Raw genomic sequence first — 14,721 nt, 5'->3', positions numbered from 1 at the left:
CAGTACTTGAGTTACCCTCCCCAAAAAAGATTTCTATTTCTATATATGTGCAATTTTGTGCATCATTGCCCGATTGTACGTGAAGCATGCTTTCTCTGCAAGCCTAGCCCTAAATGGTCCGTTTCTTAAGCACAGCTGTTTGCAAATACTGTCTTTCTCCCTCTTCCATCTCCAGCCGGTTTGGAGTAGGAGTTCACAGAGGGTGGCTGGGAGAGGAGGAGGCTTATGAAATGGAGGGGAAGAGAGAGAGAATTCAGGCCACGCAGGAGTCAGGAGAAACATGTTCTCTTCCTATGCAAATAATTATAGAGGATGAGGAAGATATTTGTATGTTAATTTTCATAGCTAGGTTTTCAATTTGTCTTTGAGAAAGGCCTTTTGCACCAGGGGGAAACCTTCAAATCTATCCACTTAAAAAGCCACTGCCGTGAGCAACACATTAAAAAAAAAATCAAGCCGAGCCATAATTTACCAAGCTCCCATTAAACTCTCATAAATTCTCCACCTCCCCTTCCCTTGCTGATCACCAAGGTGTTTGTGGCTAAAAGACAGCATGCCACCCTTCTCCTCTGCTGCCTCTTCCTGCTTGTGATCTCACAGGTGCTGCGATGGAAATGAATGGTGATGTCACAACATTGTGGGTAGGGAGCAAGGAGGAGGAGGCAGGCAGGCAGCTGATCAGTTGGGGAGCAGTGCAGTGTATAGACCCAGTACTAGTAGAGAGGGGGACTTGCTGCATCTAATTCTTAACTCATCTCCCTGAATGCGGCAAAGGCTTTTCTAAAACATCACGTGAATTATTTTTCATTTTCTCTGTAGTTTCTAGTGCCAGCTGGGACAATAAGTGGAAGTGTCAAAAAAAATCGGGAAACACATTTCTCATCCTTCTTGTCTGTCTGGCATCATCTGTAATATCCTAGGCTCAGCTTCGTACTCTCCCTTTGCATGGCTCTGGTTGCACTAAGGGACCCAGACACCGGTGAGAACTCCCTATCTGTAGCTTCCCCTAGGCATATATCTGGCTCCTGAAGTATTCTCTGTGCAGCCCTTGGCATATGGAAGGTGGGGAGTGGTGTGGCTAGAGCACACTGCTCTGGCAATCTCCAGCTGATGGATATCCACTGGGGGCCACAGTTGGAAAGCATAGATTAGCGCAGGCTCTAGGCTTCTTTAATCTATGATGGGGCTGGAGGAGAACCAGCTCTATGATCAGGGAGCCATCAACAGCTTTCTTTGCCCCTGCATCTGTTTGCTTCACCCAGCAGAAAGTGGCTACAGCAGAGAATCCAGTTCTTAGGGTCTAGACATAACTGGAATTTGAGTGGAGGGAAGCAGAAAGACTCTGAAATCTCACCAGAAAGCCAGCTGCCTCACAATTTGCAATGCAGTTGTGCAGGTTCAAGAAGCACGGACTATTTGGATGATCATCTGGATTTCTTTGTGTTGAATACAATGGAACCTCCATGTTACTGGTATTGGTTTGCCCCTCACTCATATGGGTTCAGCATTTGATTGATTACTCATAGCTGGTTGGAATTTCTCCAGACCATACTGGTGTAGAGATCAAGCAGGAAATCTCATGAGAACAGGGCCTCTTGGGAGACTTCCTGTATTTGCTGGGTTTTAGTCATTTCATGCTGAGCGAATTGGCTTTTACACAATGGCCTGATGCTTTCATGTATTCTGCAAACAGGAGATGCAACGGCAGGGTACAAGTTAAAGGAAGAGCTAACTGAACTGCTTCTGACTTCACCAGACATCCGAAGTTGAGCTCCACTGCTGGAAGAAGGCTCAAGGCCTCAGTTCAAGCTCTTGATGAAGATTTTTTGGGGGGCGTATTAAGCTCTGGTTGAAAGCTCATGTGTTGGTTATCAATGAGTGAAACTGTGGAGGTTTGGCTAGCTCTGGTAGTCCACTTAGCTCTGGGGAAGATGTAGGGATGTGGTGACCTCAGGCACAAGGTCCTGGATTTAGTTTGAGCTCTGGATAAAGTTTTGGGGTTCCATTTAAGCTGTGGGTGAAGGTTCAGGTTTGTTCTCATTTTACTTGAACCCGTTTATGAGCATCATCCACTAGTGACGATGCTATGACTCAGAGTCGGGTGACACAAATCCTGAGCTGGTGGTGATACTAGGGCAGAGGTCAAACCTCCTAGCACGGCTGGTAGGCTCGAGTTTTCACTAGTTGATTACAGACTATTCACAGTCCTCTTTTGTGTCTGTGCTTCAAAGAAGACATCACTAGACTGGTGAGAGGTCTTAGCCGGCTACATCCCTCTCATTACAGAAATTAAATGAACAGTATATACATCAAAACAGCAATCCAGCCATGTGATGGGCAGGTGGGGGGGGGGGGAGGAGGAGGGCTGAGGGTGTAGGGGGGAATTAGGGTAATTACCATTCCTGAGAAAATGCCATGAATTAAAACACAACCTAATTACCCCGATTAATTCTTCTGCTTTGTGAAGGGCTCTTAGCTATCAAAGAGAGCAAGAGAGAGAGAGAAAGAGAGGAAAAAAAGAACCTTTACAATTTGTTGGGCTTTTTCCATCGGTGTAAAAGTCAGGGGTGCAGGGTGGGGAAAAGAGTCTGGATAAAACACAAGATGCTGCTCTTACATCTTCCTTTCAGGAGATAATAAACTGTACTGTACCAATTTACAGGAGCTGGAGTGATATCAAAGACCAACACATTTAATATTGCGCAGTCTCTTCCTACACACACGGAACACCCAGCATGCCAGCCCAGGGATACTTATCCTGCACTGCCACACGGGAGTCTCCCCTTCCAAACCTGGGTGACTCCCAGTCCTGCTCTCTCACTTCTGACTGCCAGTAGGGACTGGCGCACTGAGTAGGTAGCATGCGGAGCCCTGAATACTGAGCACCAGCTGAGTAAGCAGCAGCATGGTTGTATTCTGATGAGAGTCCCATCCAGTCCTCGTCTGGGAAGGTGGTGACTGACGCTGGCACTGGAATAGAGAGGTATTAAAGTGGGGAGAATGAAGTTGCATAGCGCTCCCTAAAAGGATACAAAGTTACACTGAGAAAAATATTCCCATCAGTAGTGGAGATCTCCATTATCTGGCCAAATTCACTGCAAGTCTCCGGCCACCAGTCTGCAGGCACATTTGCATCCATTCTGAAGGTCTCCAGGTTCCCCTTCTATCATGCTGAGGCACCTTCTATAGCTCTTAGAGTCCCCTAATAGCACCCACGAGTATCTCTGCATATGAGTCTAGCACATACTCTGCCATGGCGTCTCCTGTATTACGGGGAGCCCTTAATTAATCAGATCACTCTGCCCAGCTCCAAATTCCTTTCATCTGCGGATCTCAAAGCATTTTTACAGACATTATAATTTCCAGCACTGCCAGGCTGTAAATCGTATTATCACTTCCATTTTACAGAAAGGGACCCTGAGGTACAGAGAGGTACGGTGATTTGGATTCATTAGCCAGCGTTAGCACTGCACGGTGAAGTTGCGAAGTCCTATATGTGTTATATGGGCTGCCCAAGAGCTTACAGCAAAGTCAGTAGGACTAGACTAGAATGGACATTTGGAAAGCAGTGTGTTTCCAAGTCCCAGACTGGGATATGGAGGGGAGAGCACACAGTGCTCCTAAGCACACTCCGCATAGTGGGCAGGCTTCTGGGGCTGGCTCATTTGCCTTAGACACGCCTCCTGGAAGAACTGCAAGAGGGATGAGAGTGGAGAACTCTTCAGCAATTCCTAGTGAGAAGTGGCTGGTATTTCACAGATCATTATTTCTTCAGTATCAATTAAGGGAAAAGGGTTAGCGCTCTGTTAATTAGCATTAGTCAAATGGGAATGAAGAAATGCCAGAAGGGCAGGGGCCAAATCAATTTCCCCCACTTTTGCCCAGTAAACTTCAGCCAGATTTCAAAACCGGGAAGGCTGATGGATTAGCTCGAAATACTAGTACAGTTTCAAACCACTTTTACATATCGGTACAGTAAACCCTGTTCTAACTCTACTGGGGATTGGATGAGATGTGACATTGCATCCAAACTTGGGGCAGGGAGTCCGGCACTATGCTTGCTGGCACTGCTGTGCTGTAGCTGGGCGTTTTTCTTTGTGCTAAGAGCCTCACAGTGAATGCCACACTGCCCTAGTGCAACATGCAGATGGACAATAAAGCTAAATCCTAGAGCAGCAGGGGAAGAGATAACAGGGATATTATATTAATGAAGGATTCTATAGTACTAAAATACCATGGCGATGGATGTATGAGACATGCCAATGGCTAGATTAGAGCTGAAACTCTTAAAGGAATTGAAAAATGATGGGGACTAAGCACTATCCAATGTTAATATACCAGGAATGATGTCATAATGAGGTTTCACTGCTTTTGATGCTACCAAACTCCCCTATTCCAATTGGATCTTTGTCCTCACTCCTACTATCATATCATGTTAGGACATTAACTGGGCATCATTAGATGCTAGCTACAGAGAAGCCAGGATCAGGGTTCTCTTCCGAAGACTTAGGACTGTCACCTTTCCTTCCCCGTGTCTCCTACCTTTACAAGCAAGCAACTACAATAGTGTCATGCGGAAAGTATTTAATTTAATTTGGGGAGCGCATTAAAAAGGAGAAAAGACCTGAACTTTCACCCAGAGCTCCTATTAATCCTGAGCCACATAGGCTGCTGGGAAGAATTCTGTTAACTTTTCATTTCCATGCCTTTCCATGCTTCTGGCCATGACCCACCAGGCCAATGACAAAACATCACCAGAAAACATCTTCTTTCAACACTTCCAACCAGATTTTACAGACTCAAGGGACTTGTACACCACTGGTAAAGCACCCAATTCAAGCTGAACTGTTAGGAACGCAATTCACCACTCATTAAAACACCAGGACCCTTCAGTGGCCCAGTGTATTCCTGACAATGTGATTGCTTCTCTCTCATTTTGGTGAAGGGGAATCCAATGACCTCACTGAGGAGATTCAACATCCTATGGAGACGAGCAAGGGCATGTGACAGGGTTGGTTGGGATCTTTCTCTGAGGTAGTGTCTAAGACAGGAGGAGTGTGTGAGTGAGGAAGTCACCTACTTCTTAGGATCCAAGCATAACCCACACCTGCAGCACTCTCTGCTGTTCCATTCCTGCCCACCCCCAGCTGTCAGAGAAACTCAGTCCCGGCCTGCTGCACCATCTGCTTTTCCAGCCCTTGCCTCCTGCACGTAACTCTGCTGATTCATTTATCTCAGTTTTAATTTACAGAATCCCAGCTATTCCAGTCCAGGGCTCCCCACTCAAACCTGTTGCACCTAAATCCTGACCTGCAAGTCCCCCTTCCCCTCATTGCAGTCCTGGAATTCATGAAATTTAAAAAAAAATATTTTCTCACCAATACGCAGCTATTCAATCCTTTATTCCCACAAGGATCAAAACCAAAAATGAAACGGAACATTAAACAACACTTTACAGCAATGTTCCTTTAATTCTGTGGAATGCATACAGGTTTTAGGATTCAACTTGTCCCCGTCCCACCCCTCCATCCTCCCTCCCTTTCTAATCAAAGATTTTATCTCAGATCTTTTCATACTTGCCAAAAAACACTTCCTCCCCATCCTCATAAGAAACCCTGTCTTGTCAAAGCAGGTTTAAAAGCAAGAGCTGATGGGATTCCTAAGTGATCCGCGTGGGAAAGGACACATCTGTCTTCAGACTGAACAGGGAGAAAGGGAGAACAAATCACTCTGTTGCTTTTGTTACGTCAATGTTTGTTTTCTGTATCCAAACGTGTAACAGGAAATTAAGCTGTTCACCTTTGTCAAGCATTTTGCATCCTACTTATGCACGAGCCAGATGGTGCTCTCTGTTTTAAAAGATTAAAAACGGAAAAGAAAAGAAATGGCTAGGAGTTAATCCCGAACCTGGAATGCACTCCCGCATCCCATGCACCTAGTTATCCGCACTCAGCAGTCCTGGGCGAGGGCAAACACACAGACCCAACAGATTTAAGTAAGCTGCAGCCTTCAGAGTGCTGCAGACCTGTCAGATCTTGTCAGCTTTCAGATGGAAACCTTCACAGCCTTCTCAGAAAATGATAAATTACTGTATTCTTCTGGGGCCTCAACCTGGATACACAGCACAATGTGATGCAGAAATCACCCAAAATAGAACTTTGCTCCAGGACCCTACCAAGGGGAAATATCCTCAGCAGAAAGGTGCTCTGCATGGATACCGAGAAGCTGGCTCAGGGAACTTACTATGGGGGTTATACCCACTGCTTGGTATCATACCTAAAGGATAAATCTTAAAGGCTGAACTGATCAGCCACATCTTGTATCTGGTCAAATAGCCCTTCATGCTGGGCATAAGCAACAGGGACAGATGAGCTTGGAAGCCCAAAAGATCTGGTTTTAATGCAAGAGACGTTAGAAGTAAAAATCCTAAGACACATTCAGGGTCAAGAAGCACAACTGTAGCTGAACAGAATTGCTCGCCTTGCCCAGGTTTGCAAGAGAAGTCAATGCCACTTTACACCAGGGCTACAGCCAAATGGTCCCTGACACCACGGCTATAGAGCCGCATCCAACACCACTGGTGTCACCACCAGCTTTTTGCCCAGAAAGGTGGCAATGGCTGCTAGCAGGGAGCTCAGCAATGCCGACTGCCATTTACAAACCTTATTCCTCCACACAATTCAAACCTAGCAAAACAAGTCTCATGTTATCAAAGAATGTTGTTGTGCTAAGTAAAAGCGGAAGGGGAAATGAGGACAGTTTGGGGGGAACGTTGGAGCAGAGGACAGAGCAGTTAGGACTGCTAGGTTTTGCTCCCAGCTCTAAGAGGGTTTTGCTCCCAGCTCTAAGAGGGACATGGTCTGCTGGCTAAGGGACTCAAGAGACATAGGTGCAATTCTGTCCCCTGCCACTGATTCACTGTGTGACCTTAGGCAAATCACTTAACCTCTCTGTGCTTCAAATTCCCCATACATAAACAGGAGTAATAATAGTGACCCCTAATTCTCCAGGGTGGTTGGGGGGGCCCCTTCAAATGGACAGTACTAGAGAAGGGCTAAGTAGTGGTAGTAGTAGTGGGTTAAACGATCAAGGTTTGTTTTTAATCCTAAAACTATTAAAAAATTGGACTCTGAAGAAAAAAACTCTTCCCCTGAGACTCACTGCTTGTATAGAGCACAGTGCCAGGGGCTGCTCTGGCCACACAAGGCAGTTGGTGTGATACAAAGAAAAGCCCACTAGAAACAGATGACTTCTAAAGACGTTGCAGTGACCGGCCAGAAAGGGAGCATTTTAACTTCCGCCTCCTCAGTCAATAAAGACTTCAAAAATCCTTCTGAGAGAAGATGGGTGGGGCCCCAGGACATCTCCATCATAGAGAGCGAAATGGGCCCAACACAGTCGCTTCATCCACGAAGCTCTTTGCAGGGCTCACTCTTTTGCACAGCACTTGTGGGAAGACAGCGATCCTGCTACATCGATGACTTACAGAAACCCTCTTAGGGTTTTCAATAATGTAGTTAGATGGAGCATATCTTTTCTACAGCCATAGAGAGACGAGTCAGATACTATCAGCTTGACAGTTCATCCTACTCCAAATCCTGCAAGACTCCTCCAGATTTCTGCCCACTAACTTCTTATCTAGTCTGGTTCTTAAAATCTCTGCATTTGATAGTGTCTTAACCATCTCCACCTTGGCCACCGCTCAATCACTCTGTGAGAGTCTTCCCCTGTCCATCTCCACCCTCCATCTCCCCACACGGTAGTTCCTACCTCATGTTGTTTTAAAACAATGTGGCCATGGATCACGCTGTCCCAAGGTGACAGAAATCAGGTGGAGAATCAGCAGCCAGCTATACAGAACCAGACCCCTATGTTACAGTCTGAAGGGACGCAAACCCAGAAGGTGCCCTATGGCAACAGCTTCCACTTGTTATCCTGAAAGACTCTTTTTTTGTGGAGGGCGGGGTGCTGAATCCTCTATAGGATTCCCCCCAAAGAAAACCAATTTTCCACAGCCGAGGAGAGCTTCCTTCAGAGCCCATCAGGAAAGCTCCTATATCAGCCAGACGGGGCACTGCAGAGCAACACAAGGGGGGCGGGGTGTAAGGACACAGGAATGCGTACGTATAAAACGCAGAAGATAAGGCTGGAAAGGAGCTCCTGGGTCATTGAGTCGAGCTCTAGCATTTAGTGCACAATTATTCGCTGCACTAAACCCAGGTATTTATTTTCTAGTCTCCTGTTGAACTTCTCTAATGACGGGGCCTGAGCAACCTAGGTTGGCAAATTATTCCATTGTCTAAATAATGTCCCTGTTGAAAGACAGTCCTGAGGTCAAATCTAAATTGCCTATTATTTCCTCTCTCTTATTTTATGCAGTTATCAGTCACTCTTTCAGTTGCCTTTTCTCTATATTAAGTTTCTTTAATTGCACTCTACAGATCACGGTGTACAATCCTTTAATCAGCTTTGTCACTCTCCTTTGGATTCTCTTTAATGCATCAGTGTCTTTTTTTTTTTTAAATAAAGAGCGGAATCAAAATCTGTACATTGCGTGTGTGTGTAATGGAGAGTGATGCGTGTGTGTGCATCAGAGAGAGAAAGAGCTGAATAGGTAGGAGACCAAGGGAATGTGTGTAAGTGCATGAATGGGCATTTGTGTGTGAGTTATAAATGTGTATGGGGGTGTAGGTGAGAAGGACAGAGGGTACCGATGTGTGGGCGTGCGCATACGTGGGTGTGTACACGAGTGTGTGCAAGGATGTGAGTCATGGGTGGTTGCATGAGTATGTGTTTCAGGGTTCGTGGGAGCACAGGGAAAAGGAATGAACAAGAGTATAAGTCAGTAGTTTTGGTGGCTGATTGCCTGTAGTATTTCCTAGCCTCCCTCTGCTCTGCCCTTCAGATTCTGGCACTGGAGCTGCCTTACCCTGTAGTAATCAGTGCTGTAGACATCTCTTGACATCCCAAAGTCACCAATCTTCACCAGCAGGTTGGCTCCAACCAAGCAGTTCCTGGTTGCCAGGTCTCTGTGGACGAAGTGCTGGGAAGCAAGGTACACCATTCCAGATGCAATCTGGCTAGCGATGTGCAGCATCTGGGACAGCCCCAGCTCCCCCTTGGCCTGCCGAGGCTGCCCGTCCACCAGGATCATAGCATCTGGGCCGTGCGCCCTGCAGGGAAAGAGCAAAGAGCACAGAAGTGGGTATCTAAACAACCAGGTGGCAGGGATCTCAAACCACCTCTGTTCATCCTGGAGTCAGGGCATTGGGCCCCAACTCTGAGACCTTCCCAGTGCACCTGGATGATTGGCTTCTATGTGCAGATCTATTGGAAAGATGAAGCCAAAACAAACACGAACGCCCTCAAGATCTGGAAGTTCAGTTCAGTTAACTGCACCCCCCATAAAACCTTCTCTAAATATTTAGAGATCTCCCTTTCTTCCAATCCCATCATTCCCTGGCTCCCCAGCAGCTTCTCTCTCCTCAAACAGGTTGCTTTTTTCCCACCAAACTACTTTCCATCAGCCCCCACTATATTCTCTGCTCCTGGTGATGTTCCACTGAGCGAGGGGGGGGGGGGTCTCTGCTGGGCTTAAGATGTCACACACTCCTGGGCTTCCCTGTGTCAGAGCCCCAACTCTAACCCTGATGCAGCCTTGGAATCTGTAAGCTTGGACAGGAGCTGAAAGTGGCAGGTAGAGGCAATGCATGGGTGGGAGGGTGAACTGCAGGGTCACATGTCCTCCCAGAGTTGCTAGCAGGGATTAGATCCTGCAAAGTCAGGGGAAATCCTGGGCAGCACAAGGTCTATGTACAAGAAACACGTGAACTCTAGGTATGGACTCAAGATCAGCCTCCTTGCTGCTCTGCCTGCACAGTTCCCCTCACATACTAAGCCTGTCTTTGCCATACTATCTCCACTGTGGTGTCTCTTCCCTGCTGGAGTTCACCCTCTGGTTGCCTGTGTGGAGGTGGAATAGAAAAAACATTTATATTTAGGGAAAAAGCAAAATATTTTGCTGTGATCTTCCTCCTCCTGACTAGATACAGAACGTTTCCTCTGGGGCTTTCCTGCCACTCTCAAAATGATTCTTGGCATTTCATCAAGCTGCATGTACACAGCTGTACCTCCTTCCCTGCACGGGGCTAAACATCCCCACAAGATAGAACTGTTTATCTCCTTTTCTTAAGTGCTTGGCTGGGCTCTAGGATGAGCACTGGGACTAGAGTCCAGATATTTCAGGTTCAGCTGATTCCATTTTTCAGATGCCACTTCTTCAAATGCCTATTGCCTCCCTGCCACCACAAATACAACCCTCAAGCTCCCCTACAAGACAGGAGGAGCAGCTCTGAAAGGGAAGGTGAACTCTACAGGTGGCACTAGGGAGCAGGGAGTGCTGCAGACAGAGGTGGGGACGTTGCAGAGAGCTGGAGGTAGGAATGCTGCAGACAGCACAGGGCTAGGGTTGAAGGAGCTGGGCTGCGGGGTAGAAATGTCACAGAGATTATGGGGCGAGTTGCCAAGAGCAGTGGGATGAGAGAACTTGTTAGGGAATGTTGCACAGTGCAAGAGGGGATTGCTGAAGATAGTATATAAGATGAATGATTGACGTCTTATTTAAACATCCTAAAGCCTGTTTTTTACCAGGAAAATTAACCATTGTTGACAACACATGTCAGCAGTAGGTGGAGCTGAGCTGGTGATGAGCACGGCTGAGCGACACACACACCAGAACAAACCACAGTGTCTGAAACAATGAAGAGCACAGCTGGCCATGGTCTGCACTTGCAGTTGGATCCTGCTCCTCAAGGTTCGACTGGCTGACACCTGTTGTCAGCAGCGAGTAATATTTCCGGTGTAGAACAGGTCTGGAAGCGAGCAATGTGTTGTTGATAGATTGTTGGAGATCGTTGTTTGATCGACGCTCATTCCAACAGCAAAGAGACCAGGAGGCACCAAAGAAATCTCTCTTTCTGCCTCATCTAGGTAAAGAACACAGGTCGTCTTTAAAACATATTAGCTGGTCCAGGTCAACCTCAGGGGGTGCACAGTTACCCTCAACCAGCTAACACTTTCGTAAAAGTATGACACCATTTACACTAGTGTCTAAATTAGTTAAAACCTTTTAAAATGCAACCTATTCTCCTAGTCTAGACAGGCCCTCCCTCCCCCCTGTAGCTGGGATGGTCTCAGAGGGGGTAGTGTCAACAGGCTAATGCCATTAGTACAAGTGACAACAGTGCAGCCAGTTTTATGGAGAAGGCTGCAGAGAGCATGAGAAGACGTGTTGGTCTGTCACTTTCTCAGAGCGCGGGGCTTGTAAAGGATTGTAAAACGGAGCAGATTCTCAGCCCATCAGAGGGGTTTGTTCTTCGGGGATAAAACACCGCAGTTCATGCGATGGACATTTGGTCAGCATGGGGCAGAAATCCCCTGTCTTCAATGAGCACTGTCTCTTTTTGCCCCCAGCTGTTTGGACACTACAGCTGTTAAAATTATACTACTATGACTTTTTTTTTTTTGTAATGGACAGCTTGTATATTTGTTCCTTCTTCCTTCATAATCAAAAGGCTACAAAAACTTCCAAGAAACAATTGCCTCTGAGCAAGGAGCAAGTCTGGAGACTTTAATAAAAGAGGAAAATTAAAGGCAACTGCAGATAGGGGTTTACAATGAAAATGTTTAAGTAACCTTCACTCTAGCTGTTGCTACCACCCAAGCGCCGAGTTTAATACAAGTATCAGAGGGGTAGCCGTGTTAGTCTGGATCTGTAAAAGCAGCAAAGAATCCTGTGGCACCTTATAGACTAACAGACGTTTTGGACCATGAGCTTTCGTGGGTGAATACCCACTTCGTCGGATACATCATGCTCCAAAACGTCTGTTAGTCTATAAGGTGCCACAGGACTCTTTGCTGAGTTTAATACACACACACATACATGTTCGCTTTCTCTGTCCTTCTCCATGGCTAGATAGAGAGGGAGACACCTATGCAGTAAACACACAGGTAAAGAGGATATTTGAACACTACAGAAATGCAGAACAGCCACCAATGGTATGCACACAGCAGGGGCTTTAGTGAACTCCCAGGCTCCCTAGTAAGTCAGCCCTGGAGACCCCCTGCTCCCTGGAGAGGGATGTTTACACTTCTCCCTGACAGGCTCTTTCAGAGGGAGCTGCCATTTCAACACTGGCCTTTCATCAGCCAGGACACTGCAATTTGCAGAAGGCCTTTTTGAATTTCCTGACGGGCCGACGACAGCCTGACACGTCTGATCTGCCGCCACCAGTGGCGAGAGAAGCAGTCAGGCTGCGTGAGGGCTGGGAGTGAAGTATGAAGAGAGACCACCCTGTGGCACTCAATCCCCAGTCCAGCTGGCAGGTGTAAATTGAAATGACTCCCCTTGCCACATCGGTCACCTTTATTGTTCAGTGTTTTCTCTGAGAGGCCATAATAAAAACTGGGGGACTTTTATTTATGATGCTTATCCGTGGGAAGCCTAGGCTAAAAGTGAGCCCTCTCCCATTTTACTACTTTTTCAATTTCTATTGAAAGGTGTTGTTAAACTCGGACAAGTTCATTTGATTTTCTCCTGAAAGTAGCCCCCGCCCCTCTGGGTCTGGGAGCAGTGCTGGGTGAAGTATGCCAAAGAAAACTTCTGCATGCCTCCTGCAGGGTAAATACCCAAAGCAAGGAATGCACCTGAGTGCAAGTTGTTATGCCTGCATGGTTTATGTCGCTCAGGAGTGGGGCTAATTCACACTCTTGAGCAACATAACTAAAGCTGTAGGGTAGCTATGGCCTAATATCCTGGGATCAATACAGCTACAACAATACTCCCAAGGCCTTCAGAGACTGGTCCACACTCAGCCCCAGGCTAACCTGGAGTAATATCTGCGGAAGTCAGTGGCAGTTAGGCCCTCTCATGCCAGGGCTAACTCCTAACCAGCACTGATGCGCAGCCACCACTGTTGTGCAATGCAGCAGCTGCTTCATGGTGCACAATAACGCTGCACAAGAACTTCAGGAAGGCAGTGAAGAAGGACCTTTAAGCTGATGGGTGAAATTAAAGAAGAACGTTATTATCCTTGCTGAGGTTTTGACAGTGTCTGGGCGTGAACTCCCCTTTTTGAGGGAATGGGTTTATGCCCTGCCTGAAAGAAGGCCGCTCCTGCAGTATCGTGTCAGCAAAGGGAGGTGTCAGCAAAGGGAGGTGTGGCGGGTCCCTGTCCCAGTCCCTTCAGAGCCTCCTCTGCAGCAAGCAAAAGAGATGCCCTATTTATCATGCCTAAGAAGACTTGACTCAAGTTCCCTGCCCAGCACCTCTGGGCTGGCTACCCAAAGGACCCCATGTAGGCACACAAACAACAGCACAGGGCTCAATTCACAGCGCTGCCTGAGCTCACTGCCCAAGGGAGAGAGGTTCTGTCTAGCAGCCTCCTTTCTCCAGGGCTGCCCTCCCTCTACCTCATCCCCTCCCATCACTAGTAAAAAAGGTTCTGGGGTATATCAGGGATGCAAGGGCAGCTACTGGTGTTCCAGAGTGTCCATTCTGCCCACTACATAACTTCCCAGAGACGGGGGCCCTGGGATGACCAAAGCATGAGGGAGAAAACATCCAAAAGGTGTAAGGTCTGGGACTACTGGGTATACCAGCGATTGACTCCATCACATGGAGCCAGGACAGTGGGGCATAATACGGTAATGAGACAAAGACCCTCCCTAATAGGTGATTCCAGACAGTCCATGGCCCACCGGGTAGCCAGGCACTCTTCAACCATGGGTTATCTCACTTAATGAGACAAATTGTTGCTTGACTCCAATACAATCCTGGAAGCGTGGGAGTGGAATGGCTCCAAGGCCTTCGTCTGGAGTACGAATGTCTGTGTAAAGCCAGGCCCCAGAGCTCTGGCAGTGGAAAGGCTTAACAAGGAATGACTTTGTCACACTGTGGTGTCCAGCTGGCCTGTTCTGGAGCATTCTGTTTAGTGAGGGTAATTAAAGGAGATGTCAAAGTGGTACAATAGGTTATGACTCACCTCCAATATCTGGCTAGTCCTAAGGAGGACAAGGCTTGCAAATTTTTTTTTGTTGTGTGTCAGGGAATGGTGTCTCCACTTCATCTAAGAACAGATGGATTTTCTCCTTTTCTATTAAGTACCTCAAGTATTTAGTCTCTCATGCTTTTCTCTGGGCTGGCTTCCTTCAGCAACACACTGTCCTACAGGTTCTATTTGCACTCCGAAGTAAATGAAGGACCATCTCATCCAAATAGGTAGCCACTTGCTCACAATGATGGCAGGGAGAGGTGGTCCACAAACTGCTGGAAGGTGGTGGGATGCCACACAAGGCATGGTAGTGAAATGGGAAAGCCACGGGCTGGGGAAATCTGGCTTCTCTTTGGATTTGGCTGTGAGGGAGACCTGCCAATGCCTCCTTAGTATGTTTAATAAAGTGATGTATTGTGTTGTTTCTAACTTGTCAAGCAGCTCGTCCCAATAGGGCATAGGGTAGGGATCGACCTGTGAAATCACATGCAGTTTCCTGAAGTCTGCACACAACAACCCAGACACCTCTGGCTTGGGGACCAAAATGCTGGCGATGCCCCCCAAGGACTGTGAAACTCCTACATCAGTACGAGAGCCGCCTTGCAGAGCTCTGGGGAGAGGTGAACCGTTCAAGAGCCTCATGCATTCAGGACACTTCTTTAATAACCCA

The 14,721-nt window shown here is 47.2% G+C and overlaps 1 protein-coding gene across 2 annotated transcripts in view; it reads right to left on the bottom strand.

Moving 5' to 3' along the window:
* The window catches only part of NTRK3 (neurotrophic receptor tyrosine kinase 3), a 456,641-nt gene that overhangs the window by 27,464 nt on the left and 414,456 nt on the right, over window positions 1-14,721 (bottom strand). For both annotated transcript variants that reach the window (XM_032806496.2, XM_032806497.2), the window contains one exon: window positions 8,930-9,173. In XM_032806496.2, coding sequence (XP_032662387.1) covers window positions 8,930-9,173 — 244 coding nt within the window. The remainder of the gene's footprint in view (window positions 1-8,929; window positions 9,174-14,721) is intronic.

This window comes from Chelonoidis abingdonii, chromosome 9 (assembly GCF_003597395.2).
Source record: "Chelonoidis abingdonii isolate Lonesome George chromosome 9, CheloAbing_2.0, whole genome shotgun sequence".
NCBI classification, from domain to species: Eukaryota; Metazoa; Chordata; order Testudines; family Testudinidae; genus Chelonoidis; species Chelonoidis abingdonii.
Note: the sequence above shows the minus strand (reverse complement) of the source record. Positions and strands in the feature narration are given on the sequence as shown.